The sequence below is a fragment of the Dermacentor albipictus genome, chromosome 4 (assembly GCF_038994185.2).
Source record: "Dermacentor albipictus isolate Rhodes 1998 colony chromosome 4, USDA_Dalb.pri_finalv2, whole genome shotgun sequence".
In the NCBI taxonomy this organism is placed as follows: Eukaryota; Metazoa; Arthropoda; class Arachnida; order Ixodida; family Ixodidae; genus Dermacentor; species Dermacentor albipictus.
The window spans coordinates 174,419,604-174,437,845 of NC_091824.1; the positions used below are offsets into that span (position 1 = coordinate 174,419,604).

The window sequence follows — 18,242 nt, forward strand, 5'->3', positions numbered from 1 at the left end:
AGCCAGGACGAGACTTTTACTGAGAGAGGCATGCCTGATAATCAGATCGTGGTATTGGCATGTAAAAACGCAGATTTGTTTTGTGTTCTTGTTTAGAGACAAACCAAGTGCCCTTGAAATGCTGCATGCAATGCATTGACTTCAGGCAATCCATTGCATTACTGCAAATATTACTCAATATTTGAAAAGTCTAGTAGATGATCCATCTCAAACTGAATTACTTGCACGTTCACTATTTGTTTCCTATATTTAAGTCTTCTTCTCATACCCCTGCTGAAAACGCTGCGTTGCCCTGAAAGCGTGAAAATACCGCACCTTTGCGCAGTTCACGTAGCCAGGTTTCAGGCAAGTTGAATAGTAGCTAAATGGTGTAAATGGTGTAGTAGAACCACCATTAAGCATGTGTTGGAAGTCCAGTGCTTAAGTTAGAATAAACCACCCGGTTATCTTTTTCCACAGCTACAGTAAACAAAAGCTGAAGCGGCCTTCAAGTGTTAAGTGTGGAAAAAGATGTTTTGCGGCAATGGCTGTGACCGAAGACAACACAGGTATATATGTGGTTTTCCAATTCAAGCACAGAGGCCACGACTTTGAACTGGGTCGTGTTTTTCTGTCCAAGTCGGAATGAGCTGCTATTGCTGGTAAGAAACCACTTTTGCTCTGCTTTATAATACATAAAGAGTGGTTGTTGAGTTTTCAACACCCCAAATACAAGGCAATACTCATGCCAGACCATGCAGTGAACTTGGAGCACATGTTAGTGCGCTTGAAATTCATGATTTCCACATCATTCGAGGCCACCTTTACTGACTGCAGGGCATTATAGTTAATGACATCATAAACATGTTTATCATTTTGCTACATTGTATCAATGCCTGAAGAGTTCAGAGAGAGAGAGAAAAAAGGGAACCGTTCTCCAATTTCACAGTGGTAACAACTACCTTGGCACAGCCAGTGGCCTATATTTGACCTATATGGCTATTCTTATTGCAGGCAACAACTTTAGTTATACTTGTTTGCATCATTTCATGTACCAAGCAGGAAGGTGTAGTCCCTCCTGGTGCACTGTAGGCCACGCAGCAGACTGTGGCTTTTTCTCTTTCTGCTTTATTTTTCAGGCTTGCAGTTAACTGGATTGGTATGACTTATGATCCTAGTGGGATTCAGTGTCTCAAAATAGCAGTAAGCTGGAATAATTTCCACTTGGGATTACTTAAGGTGCATTGTACATAATTATGTCTGCCATTTTGCCGAAACTGATGTGCAAGTATTACAGACATCGATGAAACTGCGACCTCTCACCACTACTGTAGGTCATCCACAACAGATGTGCTTTCCATGTGAAACTTTCATCAGCTCAAGTTGTATTTTACTCTACTATATGTAGGGCTCACAAACCATGTGCCATACTTTCTGGACTATAATTTGAACTGTTGTACAAGTCACCCCCTTTCCCCCTCTTTTCACAACCTTCAAAGAAAAATTATGTGTATATAACTCATTGTATAAGATGCATCTATCTTAACTTGGGTCAGCATCGTGAAATGCGATTGTGCATGTTTATACACTTATCCTAATATGTCGTACTTACCTATTTCAGGGCACTAAACTTCAGTAAAAAAAAAATTTCATGAGCCGCACATTCTAGCAGGTAAAATAAACTGCAAGTACATTGCTGGAGAAAAAGAGTGTCTCATGTTGGTCTTGCATATATAAGTTACACTGTTGTATAATACGCTTGGACGAAAATGAAAAGAATAGTGGCACCTATGGTTTGGAAAATATGGTACCTAAATATTTTGAATGCTCATGAATCAGCTATGTGAATGAAACATGATTGGAACGATCACGATAATTAGGCTTATACCCCTGTCACACGGCAAATCTAATGTCATTTCCAACAAATGACATTTCTTGCGATTAATGTCATTATTGCAGCACGCTGCCACAAGGCGAAAACTGTCATTTGAAAATGATGACAATGACGATAGTAAAAAAAAAAAAGACACGCCTCAAACTCACTTTTGTCCAATAATTATTTTCCAATGTGCTAAATTCCACTAGAATACGTGATCGTTGCTTTCAAACCGTAGCGTTCGATCACTAACTTGTCGACATTGCCAACGAAGTCGAGTCGAGCTAAGGCAAGCAACAGGGCGAAGAGAACGATACGTGCGTCCGCTACATCTGCTAAAGTGGTAAGAGAAGGGCAGATGCATGTCATCGCCGTTCTGATGTACATGCGAGCTTCTAATATCCTCATTCTTGGTGCGTGCCACAGGTAAACACGCGCACGCTTTTATGCCAAGTCAATTGAAGTGGCCGCGGCCGATGCTCCGGTGAGAACCAACACAACTGCTGCAGCGAAAGCTAAAGACGGCTGTCTGGTCACTGGACTGAGAGTAGTTTTCTGTATTTACGCACGTGACGGACTTTAACGTCGTTAAAGCAATAATTAGGTAATAAAATGGATAGAATAACAGTGATTTTTTGTTAAAACAACAAAGAAGCATGTACTGTTTGCAAAACACTGGTAAACTTGTGGTGTCGAGGATACACATTCAGTTCCAAACTAAAGCAAATGAGTTTGGCGAACTCATTTGTTTGTAAATGTCATATACGAAAATGTTCTTATGTTTTACCGTGTGACACTAAAGAAATGGCATTATCAGCAAATGTCATTCGTTGTAAATGACATTAGATTTGCCGTGTGACAGGGGTATTCAGGGTGCCTACCAACCGGGAAAACTGGGAATTCTCAGGGATTTTGAGTAGTCTGGAAAAAGTCAGGGAAAACTCAGGGAATTTGGGCCTCTATCAGGGAAAATTAGCGGCAATTTTATTGAAAGGGTCGAAAGTCGCGGTAATATGCTGGCTCGAGTAGCAGACAGGAATCGTAATGACTCGTCGTTGGCAGGAGGAGTTGCCAGTGTACAGTCAACGAGCGACTTTCCAGATTCCTGATAATTTGGACGGCTTCGCGGCGCCACCTCGTACCCTATAATGTCAACGTATCAGAACGTGTGAAATCTGACGCAAGAACTCCTTGCCGTTAGATTTTCCGGGCGTTTTGCCGCGACCGCAGGTTCGAAACGGCATTAATCAAAGGCACCACCGCTGCCGTTTTCATTACTTCGCCGCCTCGAACCGGCACTCGCACGCAGATCCGCTGGCACCCGTTGCCACCACTGCGGCAACGCTAGGCCTAGCTGCTTCGACGTTCGCTACGAAGCTTCTTGCCATTGGGTGCCGAACTTTTTATTGAAAGAATTCGCTGCTGTCAGCAATGGCACGGACTCCACCTTTGTGGTCCTTGCGATTGGCTTAGAAACTTGGAAAACACGGTGTGTTGCATAATGCCGGTTCGTGAAAGTCGGCCACTGTACAGAAATGTTACTCGGTAAAGCTTACGGAAAAGTATTGCAGTGAAGCATAACAAGCGTGGGAAGGGGCGCCACGGAATACAGTATGTATATCTTAATTATGCACGCGGGCACCCGGCATTTCCTGTCACAGTACGAGCACAGGTATGCCTAATATGTGTACCGACAGGCCTTCAGAGCGTTTTCGAACGTGCCTGTGGCGGTTTGAGCCCCTAAGGGCAGTAAATGACACGCATTTATTTTTTTCCAACTGGCCGATTTTTCGGACGTTTTCGCGGTCCCTAGGGAGCTCGAAAAATCGGTCGTGGACTGTGCAACTGGTCAAGATGCTTCAAATTGTTCTTGGGGCGAACGAGTGGCGGAAGGCGGACAAGAACAGAAGTGACCTACGCATTGAGGAATAAATGAGAAAGGAAGCTTGTTGCCGCCGTTTTGAAAGAGCTTGAGCTCAAAAAGTAAAGTTTTGGCTGATGCCGAGATGCAGGTGTCCCTCATCCAAACCAAAATACACTCTTTGAAGCAGTGCAACACAACACTCTGGCGTCGTGCGTGGGCTGAGAGTATGTCAGGACTATTGAGGTTGACATACGAGCTGTTGAGAGAGAATCTCAATTGTGACAGAGTTCAGGCCTCATGCCACTGAGGTTGCTATCAGTTGATAGAAATAGCTCATATTAGAAAATATTTGCCTTTGTATGCATCTCCTTTTTATTCGTATTTGATAATGTCTGACCTTATTTGCAATTGTTTTCGAAGACACTTTATTTGCTGTGCATTTTACTAACCCCTGCCGTCTATTCTCTTTTTGAATAACATAAACACTGCTCCTTAGTATTCAAATTGGATTAAGTTGCTTTTTTTTTTCATGTGCTTACTAGAGAGTGACAGCATCAGGCGATATGGTTTCAGCCCGTGTTGATATAAAACAGTTCTGCATCACTCAGGGAAAACCTGGAAAACTTGGGGAATTTCGAAATGTCAACTTGGTAGACACCCTGAGTATTAGACGTGAACTCGTAAAACAGCTTCAAGTGTCCAGTCAGTACTCTACTTGACTGAAATAATACCTTTAACTCAAGAACCCACATGACTGCATAGCCTTCAAAGCATACATTCACAGGTGTGTCTGCTCCGTAAATATGGATGAATGACTGATAAATCAACTATATAAATAATTGCTGACAGTTTTTATATTGACATTAATAAAATTATGTCCATCAATGCAGGCAGTAACAGTGATGTTTATATTTAAGTTAATCTAGAAATGCTGCACGTTTTCGATTGCCGACTCTGTTTTGCCCTTCTATGGTGGCATGCCACTATGGAAGTGGCAATAACTTCTGCTATGGAATGCAATTGGAAAATGAAGTCCTAACTGAAGGATAGAAATTGTAAATAATGGCAATATTTAGTAAAGGAAATAAAAGTGGAAGACATTTTTGCCCTGGGTAGGATATGAACCACAATCTTCACATGTCCAGTCCAGTGCAATGCTTTCACAATGCTTCAGTAATGTCTTTTGTGCGAACAAGGTTACCAACAGTGAAGGATGAAATTGGCAGCCTAGCTGTAAACTTGGTACACACAATAAATTTCTTCACTTACGTACCTGATAACACTGGTGCAGATAATCCCTATGACGGTTTATCAATGACACCAAACATTGAAACACTTAAATATGTAATCTTGCCTCTTCAAATGTAGTGTAATTCAGAAATGTAATTTTGCCTCTTCAGCAGCTGAAGGCTGCATAGCACCATGTCCTTGCAAAGAGCTGGCCTAAAAAGAACAAAAATTGCGACAGCTTGAACTATTTAACACCCACCATTGCAAAAGGTTTTTGTAAGTCAATGTAACTCATTATTCAATTAAAGGAATTCTAAATAATGATATTAAAAAATGTTCATCAGTGCCCATTTCACTTCCTTGCGTGCTCGGTAATAGTTATTTATGCTTCAACTAATATACACTTTTTCTCTACTCTCTCAAGACAAGCTGCGAGAAGGCGTGTCCATTGATGCAGTACTGGATAATGTGCGGTCCAACGTGGATGAGACATTGCACCGCATCAACCTGTTAAGCAAGCAGGGTCTCCGCAACATAATGAGGGATGCCAGAGTCTCAAAGACCGAGCGGCTGCATGATAATGACTATGTGAGCGTGCAACTCTGGGTTGAGAGGATGCATAGTGAAAAGGAGAACCCATTGCTCTTCTTTAAACACCAAAAAGTGACATTCTTTTAGAGAAAAAATGAGGACCTTTTGGATGACATATTTTATGCTAGTCATCATGACCACACCACAACAGGAGCTTTTCAAGAGGCTTGGAACTGATCGTGTATGTGTCGATGGAACACATGGAACAGCAGGTGAGCAGTACTATATAAATGCACTAATAATAAAAGCAAAAAAGAGGGAATGCTGTCTGAGAATAATTGCAATAGATATGATGAGTAGTATTCCTTCACACATGATTTTTCTCTTAATTTTTCTCACATTTTTTAATTGATGCAGTTCTCGATTATCAGTAACAGAGAAAGAATGAATTCATCGCTCTGTACACTGGTGATATCATTCCATTGCTACTGTCCACATCGCTACATGCCCTGCATATCCTGTCTGTATTGGCACCACGCAGTTGATAGGTCACATAATATAGCTCTTATCACATTTGTCTTGTGGGGATGCGCGACTGTCGCACGTCCCCTGATATGTTGTTTTTCCTGTATAGCTTCCGTCTCCTGCATTGCGGCTTCGCCGCGGGCCCCAGGCCATGCGAGAGATGGCGCGAGTGTTGCGCTGCCAACGCCGCCTCACGGCAGGGTTACTTGGGGGCGCAAGGGAGAACACGCTTCCTCTTTGGTTCGGGACGGCAAGCAGCGCGGACGTGCCAGGCGTGCGCCGATCCATGCTTCTGCAAGACCGTCTCGTGAGGCCTTATATGACCGTTCGCGTGACCGTACACGCGAACAACCAGGCGTTGGGATCCAGCAAGGGGCGAACATATTCGCTCGCTATCCGGTCACGGTGAGTCGGACTTTCGCGATTTGTTGCGCGCCCATTGGCACGTTTTGTGGATAGCAACTTGGCTAGCAGGCATTGATCAATGAAAGGTGCAATAAATGCCTTTGTGATTGTTTGCACTACTGTATTGTCGTTCCTTTGACCCAAGAGTACGGGATGAGAATCCCACAGTCTAGGGTGCAGAAACAGTGCATTGCACTGTGTATTAGTGCCTTCTGTCAGAGGTACAGCTGTCTCGAGGCTGTTTGGCATACTGAACTGTTTGCCAATTAGGCGAATCACTGATTACTGCTACAGTCAAAGGTGCTTTTTCTTGGCGGCAAGGGGTGGTTCCCTGAGGACTGCAAAAACAAAACATTTAGAAAATCAGGCAGTCCAAAAAAAAAAAAATTTATGCGTGCCTTTTACTGCCATTTAAAGGGAGGTGCTAGTCGAAAACATAAGAACCTAGAACTATGAAACCCCAGCTGTTTACACACTCTCTTAGGGTAATTTCAAATACTATATAAACAAGTTTTATAGCAAGTTGCATAGGTTTTGTTCTGTACAACGACAATGTGTAAAACGTCGGCATTCTTGCCCCCACTTTTTTATCTCTAAACTTCCATAATTGCAGACCAGTGATGACGCATAATCCTCCAAATCAACTGCAGAATACTGAAATATGTTACTGAAATTAATACCAAAATCGTTATTCACTGTTATGTTTTAAAAAGTGCATATAAGAAGTGTTAAATTAGAACCTGTGAAACCATTTCAAAATGTTTAGACAACCAGTAAGTGTTACTTAAGATTTTATCTTACGTACGTAAGTGATGTTGAAGATTAACCCCTCAGTGGTGGTGGTCAAGACAGTTTAGGATTTCAAGCACAAAGTTGTCATTCTGGAGCAGTTTAGGAGCAGAATTTTTTTTTCTACTTCGTGTTCCAAAAGTTTTTTTGGAACACTTGGAGTAGTACAGAAGTAATCTAGCCCTTTGGTGGAGCTTGTTATTACTGTGCAGTCAGTAAGTGCTGCTCAAGAGTGAAGCAAGACACTCTTGAGACACTCTTAATCAGTGTACTGGCAGACCAGAGCTTTTTTGGACGTGCCTGTGGCGATTTGGGCCCTTAAGGGCAGTAAAAGACATGCATTCATTTTTTTTGGACATTGTAGCGGCCCTTAGGGACTCTGAAAAATCGGACTGTACAACTGACCAAAAGGATGCTTCAAATGGTCCATGGGGCGAACACGCAGCGGAACGAGGACAAGAATAGGAAGGACCATTGCATTGAGGAATGACTGGGAAAGGAACTGTGCCGCCGCCTCTTTGAAGGAGCTTGAGCTCAAAAAGCAAAGTGTTGGCTTACACTAAGATGCAGGTTACCCACATCCACACCAAAATAAACCCCTTAAAGCAGTGAAATGCAACACTGAAGCATTATGCGCAGTCTGAGAGTATCTCAGGACAGTTGAGGTTGACTTTCCAGTTGCTTGGAGAATCTGATATGTGACAAAGTTCGGGCATAATACCAATGAGCTTGCTATCAGTTGATACAAATAGCTCTATTTGCTTTTGTATGCATCTCTTTTTATTCGCATTTTAAAATGTTTGACTATTTGCCGTGAGCTAGACCACTTTTTTTTTACAGTGAAGCTGTCTATTGCTAAGATCTGGCAGATCGCATCCGCGCATAGACCAACAATTTTTCATACGATGGGCCGATCCCGAAGAAAGTGCAATACCATGCCAACCCGAGGCAGAAGTAAAGCAAGCATTAAGCACTCCCCATATGTGGGCTGATCCCGAAGGTCGTGAAATGCCAGTCCAACCTGCAGCGGAGATGAAGCAGGCTTTAAGCACTCCGCACACATGGGCCAATCCCATAGGTAGTGCAATACCAGGCTGACCTGCGGCAGAAGTGCAGTTCACCATTAAGGGGCCCACATACGCAGCTCCGCTGGTCAGCCTTCACAGAGTAAAAGGGCACCGAGTTTCTTTCGAAGATATTTTAGTAGCTGTGCATTTTACAAACCCCTTGTTTCAGTTTTCTATTTTGAATAAAATAAACACTACTCCTTACTGTTCAAACTGCATTGTTTTTATTTTTTTAACATGCTTACCAGAGAGTGACAGCATCAGGTGACATGGTGTCAGCCCATCTTGACGTGAAACTTGGTGAAAACCTGAAAAAAAATCGGGGAATTTGAAAATGTCAACTTGGATACATTGTTCTTCTAAGCATGCAGTATGGCACATAAGCCTGGAGGTTAACGAAGAATCTCGAGAACACGTTAAGGACCGTACAAAGAGCAATGCAATGATAAATGTTAAGAGACAGGAAGAGAGCGGTGTGGATCAGAGAGCAAATAGGGATGGTCGATATTCTAGTAGACATTAAGAGGAAAAAATGAAGCTGGGCAGGCCATGTAATGCATAGGGTAGATAACCAGAGAACCATTAGAGTTGCAGAATGGGCGCCAAGGGAAGGGAAGTTTCGCCAAGGATGACAGAAAACTAGGTGAGATGATGAAATTTGAAAGCACAAGTTCGCATCAGCTAGTGCAAGACAATGATAATTGCAGGGAGGCTCCTTCGTTCTGCATCGAACTTTAAGGTAGGATGATGATGATGGTGAATGCGTGCAACTCTTTAAAAAGAAATTTGGGCCGGAAATGGCTTGCACAGTTCACCAAGACACGAAACCAAATTCGTATGCTTTGCCACTAACACGGATGTATTCCAGCGAAGCTAACTAATGAAAAGCGGCCACCATTGTGTAATCATCTATTTAATTGTTGGAACAGCTTGCGAAACATAGCATGATGTGTTGGAAGGAGCCCCGTAACTTTTTTTTTATAGCCGGCTATAATATGCACATGCTGAATTTTTTATAATTAATGCTATGTGATGTGCAAAGTAAGCAGCAATTTTATCCAGTATTAAAACGTACCTTAGTGTAACAGTACAATGAGAGACGTAATCAAGAATTTGTATGTATGCACATCTGAGTACGCATGCATGCGTGCTGTAATCCTTGAAACTGGTGCACTGGTCTTAGTGCAGCTTGGTAGCTCATAGTTTGTGAGGGGATTCGTAATGGCAGTGCTCCACCACGCCACAATGCAGCAGTCAACGCTGATAGTGTATCCACACGCCGGACGGCTCCGTGCAAATCTGTGCCGCGGACGCTTAATCCGCCGCCCGTCTGGCTGCGAAGCCCATCCAGACGACGGACGGACTGAGCAGACGACCGCGCCGGAAAAATAAACATGGCGGCACCACCCGAAGCGACTGCCGTCCGCCTCGAACCTGTCAAGTCGTCATCGTCCACTGTGTGACCCATAATTTTCAAACTGAGGCTTGTATTTGGTTTATATTTGTGCCCAGAAGCTTCAACAGCAATCTATTCGTGATGAGTGGGCACCGTTTCCGAAAGAGATACTCAGATTCTCTGCGTGTAGGCTTAGAGTGGCTGTATGGCTGAACATGGCCTCGACGATGTTGTGGCGGCCCGGGCGGATCTCAGTGGATGTAAGTTATTATGATTGCTTGTTTCTACTCACTCTAGATGGCGCCATCGGTGTAACAAAGACTTTGTCATACGTGTTTTCCACTCTGAATGAAAATGGCAATCGAAAGGAAACGACGGTTGGCCGCAATGGCTGTCGTTTTGTCCGAATTGGATGATGACGAGTGCTTGTTTCATCGAAAGAGGTCTTGTTATGCTCTCGTGTCCGCATAATCGGTGAGAGCCATGTCCCACAACGCGGCGAACTGCTCCACGAGATGTAAGAACAAAGTTACCTCATCCATTCAGGTTCATTTCAGTCGCTCTTGTGCGAATCGCACGCTCGCGAACAGACACGAATGGTGTCAGCAGCGATGAAGCTGTTTCAGAAAGATCCCAAAGCCGCGCTTGTTGCCAGACTGTAGAGCATGCTAGGCTAAATCCGCAGCATTCGACTCCCAAAATCCGGATGCGAAAAATAGCACGGCATTTGGGGTGCGATCTTGTACGCGTTCCAAAATAGAACGGAGGCGGTCCGTTCTACCGAGCCGCACATGGTTGGTCAGTTTGAACGGTGAAGAACGCCATGACGTCAATTGTGAAGTGATATCTGCTGTCAATCATTCCGTGTTGTCTGCTATCGGACAAATGCAACGGAACGGACCGCCAATTTCGCGACGGAAAGAACGGACCGCCTCCGTTCGAGTTTGGAACGCGTACAAGATCGCGCCCTTGTTGTCCGTGGGGGTCGCGGATGACGCGCGGACGGCACAAATCCGTGACGCGTAGTCACGTGATGCGCCGTCCGTCGTGTAGATCCACCATGAAGAGAGGAAATGCTAATCTTACCGACGCTGCACATTTTTTATTTATTTATTTATTTAGAAAACACCTTACAGGCCCTGTCGGGTATTGAGTAAGGGGGGCAATGTAACAAAGAACTGTTAAGTACAATGGAAACAACTCAAAAATAAACCTAAGACAACTGTACAGTGGCTGAACTAAAAACAAAACAAAGCACAGCATGATCAAGCATAGCGGATATATAAAAGGAAGGAGATTATGTAAAAAGCATGCACAGGCGTTCACGAAATATTTTACGATCAGTTATCGTGACGATATCATCGGGAACACCATTCCGGTGGATATGCCACGAGGTACAGCAGATAAATTGAAAGCAGTGGTTTTACCGAAAATGCGCTAGAAGCTAAAATGATTATGTAATCTTGAAGACGTACGGACGGGGGTTTTGAGGGGTAATATGCATGGCTTATCGGAATGAACATATTTGTGAAATAGACAGAGCAAAGCAATCTTCCGGCGGATGTCTAGGGGCTGTAAAGAAATATTGAGCTTGATCTGCGTTATACTTGACTTTCGATCAAAATTCCGAGTTATATGTCGGGCAGCTCTGTTCTGGATGCGTTCCAGCATGGTTATTGAATATTCTTGGTGTGGTGACCATACAGCTGATGCAAATTCTAATTGCGGGCGTACAAATGTCAGGTATGCTAATTTACGCACGTCAGCAGATGAATTTTGCAAGTTGCGCCTCAGAAAGCCAAGGGTTTTAGATGCAGTTGCGCAAATTGTAGTGATATGCGGAGACCAAGAAAGGTTACTAGTGAGGTTTACACAAGGTATTTGTAAGTAGTGGTACGTGACAGGTTCGTGTTATTTATGGTGTATGTGAATATGGAGCTAGTGCACTTGCGTGAGAATGATATATTATTACATTTGTAAGGGTTAAGAGACATTTTCCATATATTACACCAGTCGGTAATAATGTGAAGGTCATGCTGCAAGGCAGTATGATCGTTAATAGAATTAATTTGTCGGTAAACAACGCAATCGTCGGCGAACAGTCGTATGCAGGAGGAAATGTTTGAAGGTAGGTCGTTAATAAATATTAGGAAAAGCAGAGGCCCTAACACACTCCCCTGTGGTACACCAGACGTGACCTCAGTGACAGGAGAAAAAGTTTCTAAGCCAAGAAAGGGTTAGTGAGTCGATACCTAGATGAGATATTTTAGAAATGAGCCAGCAATGGGCAACGCGATCAAATGCTTTTGAAAAGTCCAGGAAAATGGCGTCTATTTGTTGACTGTTGTTCATACTGCTATGTAGATCGGTGGTAAATTCTAGTAACTGTGTTTCACAAGATAGACCTTTCCTGAAGCCATGCTGTTTCTGAAAGAAAAAGTTATTCTTTTCTAGGTGCGTGTAAATGTGCGAGGCGATTATGTGTTCAAATAGTTTGCATGACACAGATGTTAGCGATATTGGGCGATAGTTTTCAGGCCTATGTCTATCTCCAGTTTTAAAAATGGGGACAACCTTCGCAATCTTCCAGTCAACGGGCAAGACACCAGACGACAAGGACTGCTTAAAGATATGATATAGGATGACACTTGAAGTAGATACTGTGTTTTTTAATAGCTTAGTGTTAATATTGTCAATACCACAAGCAGATGTGGTTTTAAGTCCGTTAATGAGGCTAACAATGCCTTCAGTTGAGATATTTATGGGTGCCATAAATGGGTAATCGTAATCCGGAACCACTGGAATATCAGAATGGTCTTCCCTCGTAAAAACAAAAGAAAAATATGCATTAAATAGTGATGAACATTCCCCGTCTGAAAGAGGTTGTTGTTTGTCGTCTAGCAGAGAAATATCAGAAGTGTGACCGGGTATTAACGGTTGCCAAAATTTTTGCGGATTAGTCTTCAGGAGAGAAGGTAAGTCGTGAGCGAAGTACTTGTCTTTAGAAGTGCGTAAGGCTAAAGTGTACTCACTAAGGAAATTTTTGTACTTGCTCCATGAGGACTCTCCCGATTTATAGCATTGCGGTACAGATGTTTTTTTTTTTTATTACGTAGTGTTCGAAGTTTTTTATTGAACCATGGTTTAGATTTGTCGTTCGCTGCCGAAACGTACGGAATATATTTGTCTTTGTAAAGTATCCAGTTTTCGTTAACGGAACGTTGGGAAAAAGACGGAAAGAATGAGTCACTGTTGATGGAAATGTAGTTAGCTTTGTTGTAATCCTGAATTTTTTTATGTTGAAACCCAGTGAATAACATGGGAATTCGGAGCATCAGCTGAAGCAGCTTATGGTCACTGAAACCGTCAGAAATTAACACAGGACACACGGTTTCAGGTGCGGTAGTTAGTGCCAAATCTAAGAGGTTATTGTCACGGGTGGGTTGATTGATTACCTGAGAAAGATTTAAGTCCAAGGTTAATTCAATGAAATCGGTTGCGTGCTTGCACGACGATGACAAGCATGGCCAATTGATTTGGGGAAAATTGAAATCGCCAAGCAGATAAACATAACTAGTTGAACATTTCTGCATGGCAGTAACAATGCTTTCGCGTAGTTTATCAACAAATGGAAGGGACACTTCAGGGGGGCGGTAACAGACACCAACTAATATGTTTCCACAAATGGTTTGACAGGCAGCCCAGATAATCTCAAGTGATGAGGTGTCAACTTCATAAGAAGAAATCCTTTTATATATTGCAAGTAAGACACCACCGCCCTTTTTATCATTGTGGTCATGCCGATAAATGCTGAATATGTCACTTTCTATAAAAATTTCACTATCTGAAACATCGTGGTGTAGCCATGTTTCTGTTAGAGCTAGAACGTCGGGTTTGCTATCTTCTATAAAGGAACAAAATATATCGCGCTTATTTAGTATGCTGCGTATGTTAGTGTACGATATTGTGAGCAAACGAGATGATTCAGTAGAAGAGGGAAGTTTAGGGACCTGCGCCCCCGTAGATTTCTTTAGCTATCTGTTACATAATACGACGGTGTCTCTATCAACATTGTACATGTATTCCTTGTTGTTAATGCGCATCTTGTCAAGTGAAAGTTTGCAGGGTTTGTCCTGTGCTCTTGCATATTCTAACAGCTTTTTTCTTGCTAAGTGAGTGCTTGGCGCGAAATCCTCGCGGACAGATCAGTGGGAGCCTTTTAGCTTCCTTGCAGAAGCCAAAATATTCTGTTTGTCTTTAAATGTGACAAGCTTAGCGATTATTGGCCTGCATTTGTCATGAGCGAATCGACCAATTCTGTGCACTCGTTCAAACTGGTCGCTTGATAAAGTAAGCCCCAGCCTTTCAGCGCAGAGTTTGACGACGTTTTGCTCTGAAGTCGTCCAATCTTCACCGGACTCATCGCTGATGCCAAAAAACAGTAAATTTGATCTACGTAATCTGTTTTCGGCGTCCTCGCACCTTGAGGCTATGGTTTTTAACTGGCGTGAAAATGACTGGATGCCGTCAGGTATGTCTGTCCCAAAGGTTTCGCGTAGGCTAAGGGTGGACTTGAGAGTGGCGACTCTGTCCTTAAGGCATTTCACCTCAACATCTGTGGCGTCCTGCTTCTCTTTTATCCCCTTAAGCTCCACCAAAATTGCAGTTTGGCCTGCTGCTATCCTGCGTACAATGTCTAAAACAGAATCTTCAGGTCCAGGATTAAGTTCGACATCCCCAGACAGCATCAATCGCAACAAGTTGCACAAAGCAGCAGAGTGCGCGTTTGACACTGTCATAGAGCTCAATCGGGCACGACACCGCTATTAGACAGCGATTATTGCACTTATAGCCACTGGTATTGTCCAGGTAACTAACCTGTAACAACAGAAGCGGTGAGCGTCCCATTGTCGTAGCAGCGTCGTGCCCAGCAGAGAGCAGTTGTGGCGGGCTTTTATATTGCGCGCCGGAACCGATGTTCGTGCTGGTGCATTGCCTGCGTTGCCAGGTGATGATTCCGTCATCCGCCAAAGCTGGTGCCGCACGTAGGCGCTCCCTCGTTCTGCGGTAGATCGACGATACCATTGTTGACAGGGCTCGGCCAAGGGGACCACGCATGCGCGTCCAAGGTACGTGACACACCCACGGAGCCAAGTTCCAGAATGACGGGAGGCCGGCAGGTCAGCCCGAGCAGGAGGAACTGTTACAACAGAAGCGGTGAGCGTCCCATTGTCGTAGCGGCGTCGGCTCAACAGGCCAATGAGAGTGCTGACACGTGAGCTTGAAGCTCGCCAGATCCATCTAACAATTTGTGCGTCGTACATGACAGCATAATCAACATTTAATCATCGATTTATTTCAACTACCATGTACGTCGACGTTGCTTCTTTAGTGCTGATACTTTGTTGACCCCCCCCCCCCCTTTCTTCAAGGATACTTCTGACACTGAAAAATAACACTGAATGTCCACATCAACAGGAACGGGCATAAGATGCAACCATTTGCGACCTTTCTAACAGAAGCTTGTATTGCCTCACTGGTGTCGGTGTTACCGCGCGAAAAAACCCAAGCTGCGCAAAAATAGAAATTGCTTATCAGGCTGCGGATTCGAACCACCGACCTCCGGATCGCGAGACCACCACGCTAACCGATTCAGCCACTGTCAGTTCATCAAACGCTGCCTTTAAGGTGGGTAAGTAGAAGCAGCGCAAGGCATGAGCCAATCACGGGCATCCCCTTCTTCCAGAGGAGGGAAAGGGTGTGTTCGCGTGTTTGCTCGCCCTACACCCGCAGTTTCCCACACCAGTTCAGGCCCAGCAGTCAGATGGGGAGGCCGCGTTTGGTCTGTTCTGCCAAAGAGCAGGCTGCATTGAAGGAATGGCAGTGGGAGCAGGCCACGTGTTGTGCGTTTGGCCAAAGAACAGGCAGTGTTTGATTGATGGCACCGGGAACTCATTCAAGAAAGGGGTCGACGTTGACGTGCCGCCCTCGCCGTGAGGCGTTACAAAGAGCCTCAGATCCCAAGCTTCGCTTGCACCCCGCTTCACAGCAGTGGAAGGGCAGTAACTTTTTTGGCCTCCATCCTTGTGTCATAGTCCAAGCATGCTCTTGCTAAATAGAATCATTCTTGGCAACTAAAGGTTAGTGTTTAAGTGCAATTAAAGCTCCTCATTGGAACAGTCTCCAGGACTTCAGAATTTCACGATAAGTAGAATACCATTTTGTTGGTAAGTACCACGGCAGAGATAGTGACCTATAGGTAGATAATGAAAGAGCCAGTATTCAGTAAAAACTTATAAATGTAAAAAAATTTGGCCTAGTCTAGTTTAGAGTAATTGGCAAACCTGTTTTTGCAGTCTTATACTAGTGAAGGTTTAGCACTACAGGACTGTGCCAGTTCCATTCCAACTACATCTGCCCAATTGATGCCATTATAGATTAACATTACTGAATATATTCTGCAATCACATTATTTATTCATAAATTACACTTGCGCAGGTAACATGCATGTACTGTCAAGAAGAGTAGATATGAGAGAGATTATACAGCTCGCAACGCACTGCAAAAATGAAAGGTCACAAAGCAAATATGTTCTTGTTAAAGAAGCATAACATTATCTGCAATGTTGTTAGAACTTCAAAAATAAGTTTTTTGTTGAAAGTTGTAAACAACTATAGTAAGAATTTCATTTAAAGTTGGAGAAATAGTACAACTCTTGGCATTCTGGGGAGTTAAAAAGAGTGGAATTAAGAAATCTCAACTTTGTCAAGTAGGAATGAAATGGAGGGCCCACCCCATTTTGCAACTTTACTGTGGACCAGTGTATGCCAACATGGGAAGTAAGAAAAGAAATTTGGGTATTTCATGGTGCATGTAGATCCATAGACTTTTGTTCCCAACGGTATCTTTTGATGACATGCCCAGTCTTTTTTTTTCTAGTCACTTGTTGCACTTTAATGCGATAAAATCTACTTGAACCTCTTGTGGTCGCAAGATCCGCAGGTGAGCTCGTTCCCTCAATCAGTTGCCACCACCCAGTCTCTACTCAACCATATCTTGTGAACAATATATACATCTTTTTTTTTTTTCTGCCTCCTAGCATTTTGGGTGATATCCTGAGTGATGAAAACAAGCACTCCATAAAATCAGCAACATCTATCATTACAACAGATTCATAACAATAGCGCAGCCACTACATTGTTTTAGCTTTCCATACTAAATAAACTCACTGGGTCTGCGTTAGTGTGGGCAGGGGTAAGCTTGCACACGTAAGTTTTTGGTAACATTCACAACAAAGCAAACAAGCTTTCAGGACTATAAACCTTTGAGTCACATCAGCTACGTGGGAGCAAAATATGCATTCAAAAAACAGGAAAAATAGGCACACTGTTATGTGCCACTAATCCTTTCCTAAAAAGCTGCAAGAATTTTAGGCGGTTTTGATAGAACTATAGCATGGCACAAAACTGATGGTGCTGTGCATTTGGTCACTGCAAGCAGCTGTACATTGTTAACCTCTCTGGCCAATCATGTCTGCTGCAGAAGCATCCCTAGTATGTCTCCCAATTTCAAGATACTTGATTTAGTGCAGTATCACTCTTTGTTGACCTACCCGCCGTGGTTGCTCAGTGGCTATGGTGTTGGGCTGCTGAGCACGAGGTCGCGGGATCGAACCCGGCCACGGCGGCCGCATTTCGATGGGGGCGAAATGCGAAAACACCCGTGTGCTTAGATTTAGGTGCACGTTAAAGAACCCCAGGTGGTCAAAATTTCCGGAGTCCTCCACTACGGCGTGCCTCATAATCAGAAAGTGGTTTTGGCACGTAAAATCCCAAATATTATTATTATTATCTTTGTTGACCTTTTTATCAGACTGACGCAGACTACATGGTATAAAAAATTGGGCACTGAAAGCACCATGCCCCGCTCTGCTTTAATTGTTTCGCTTAAATCTTTTGTGTACCCAGCAGAAATTCTAGATTCTAAGCTTTTGTTTTAAATGTAACAAACCTCGTCAAATTTGGTGCAGTGGTTGCCGAGAAAAACGAATACTCCGTTTACATGTATTTAGATTGGAACACCCGAGCTAAAACTTCCTCTTAAACGCGCCCGCCACGCGGAGGCATTGCCGAGCCCAAACCGAAGGAGCAGTACGGGATCCACATTTTCTCTGCTGGAGGCACCGCCAAATTATACTGAACAAAGAAACGTTGCGTACCCTTAGTACACGTACAAATTTCCTCTTTATAGCGACAATGTAGGGGACTGCGGCTTGCACTGGCAGCCGGCTTTACCTATGCGCCGCCAGTCTGGTTCCTCAGACGTGTAACGATTGCGACAGTGTACGCGGCGCAAAAAGCACCTGGGACTCCTGCAAGACCAGACAAAACCTTGCTTATGTGCATTATCTAACTCCTTCTCATTACCGTTAAACAAAACTCGAGAACGCAGTAAAGAATTTCGTATTGAGCTGAGAGTACGCTGCACAAGGTCTACTGAAAGACGGAACTTTTAACGACAGCTTCTAGGCTAACTTCAAGATGCATCGATAAGTAACTGTTCAATAACTGTAGAATAAAT

At 43.6% G+C, this 18,242-nt stretch overlaps 1 protein-coding gene and 1 long non-coding RNA gene across 19 annotated transcripts in view; one reads left to right on the top strand and one right to left on the bottom strand.

The window, feature by feature from the left end:
* LOC139059419 (uncharacterized) overlaps positions 1–6,522 on the top strand; it is a 33,574-nt gene extending 27,052 nt beyond the window's left edge. The window contains exons 3-4 of one of the 2 annotated variants that reach the window (XR_011514164.1): positions 460–5,752; positions 6,115–6,522. This is a non-coding gene — a long non-coding RNA (uncharacterized lncRNA). Of the gene's footprint in view, positions 1–459 lie in introns of both variants that reach the window. The other variant, XR_011514163.1, reaches the window with a different exon arrangement.
* LOC139046742 (uncharacterized) overlaps positions 1–18,242 on the bottom strand; it is a 48,718-nt gene that overhangs the window by 7,596 nt on the left and 22,880 nt on the right. For 3 of the 17 annotated variants that reach the window (XM_070537840.1, XM_070537839.1, XM_070537841.1), the window contains 3 exons: positions 14,541–14,724; positions 8,512–8,574; positions 6,668–8,298 (listed from right to left, as the gene is read on the bottom strand). In XM_070537840.1, the coding sequence (XP_070393941.1) occupies positions 8,244–8,298; positions 8,512–8,574; positions 14,541–14,724 (302 nt within the window). In that variant the 3' untranslated portion in view covers positions 6,668–8,243. Of the gene's footprint in view, positions 1–6,667; positions 8,299–8,511; positions 8,575–14,540; positions 14,863–18,242 lie in introns of those variants that run through there. The other 14 variants (XR_011514156.1, XR_011514157.1, XR_011514161.1 and 11 more) reach the window with 11 other exon arrangements.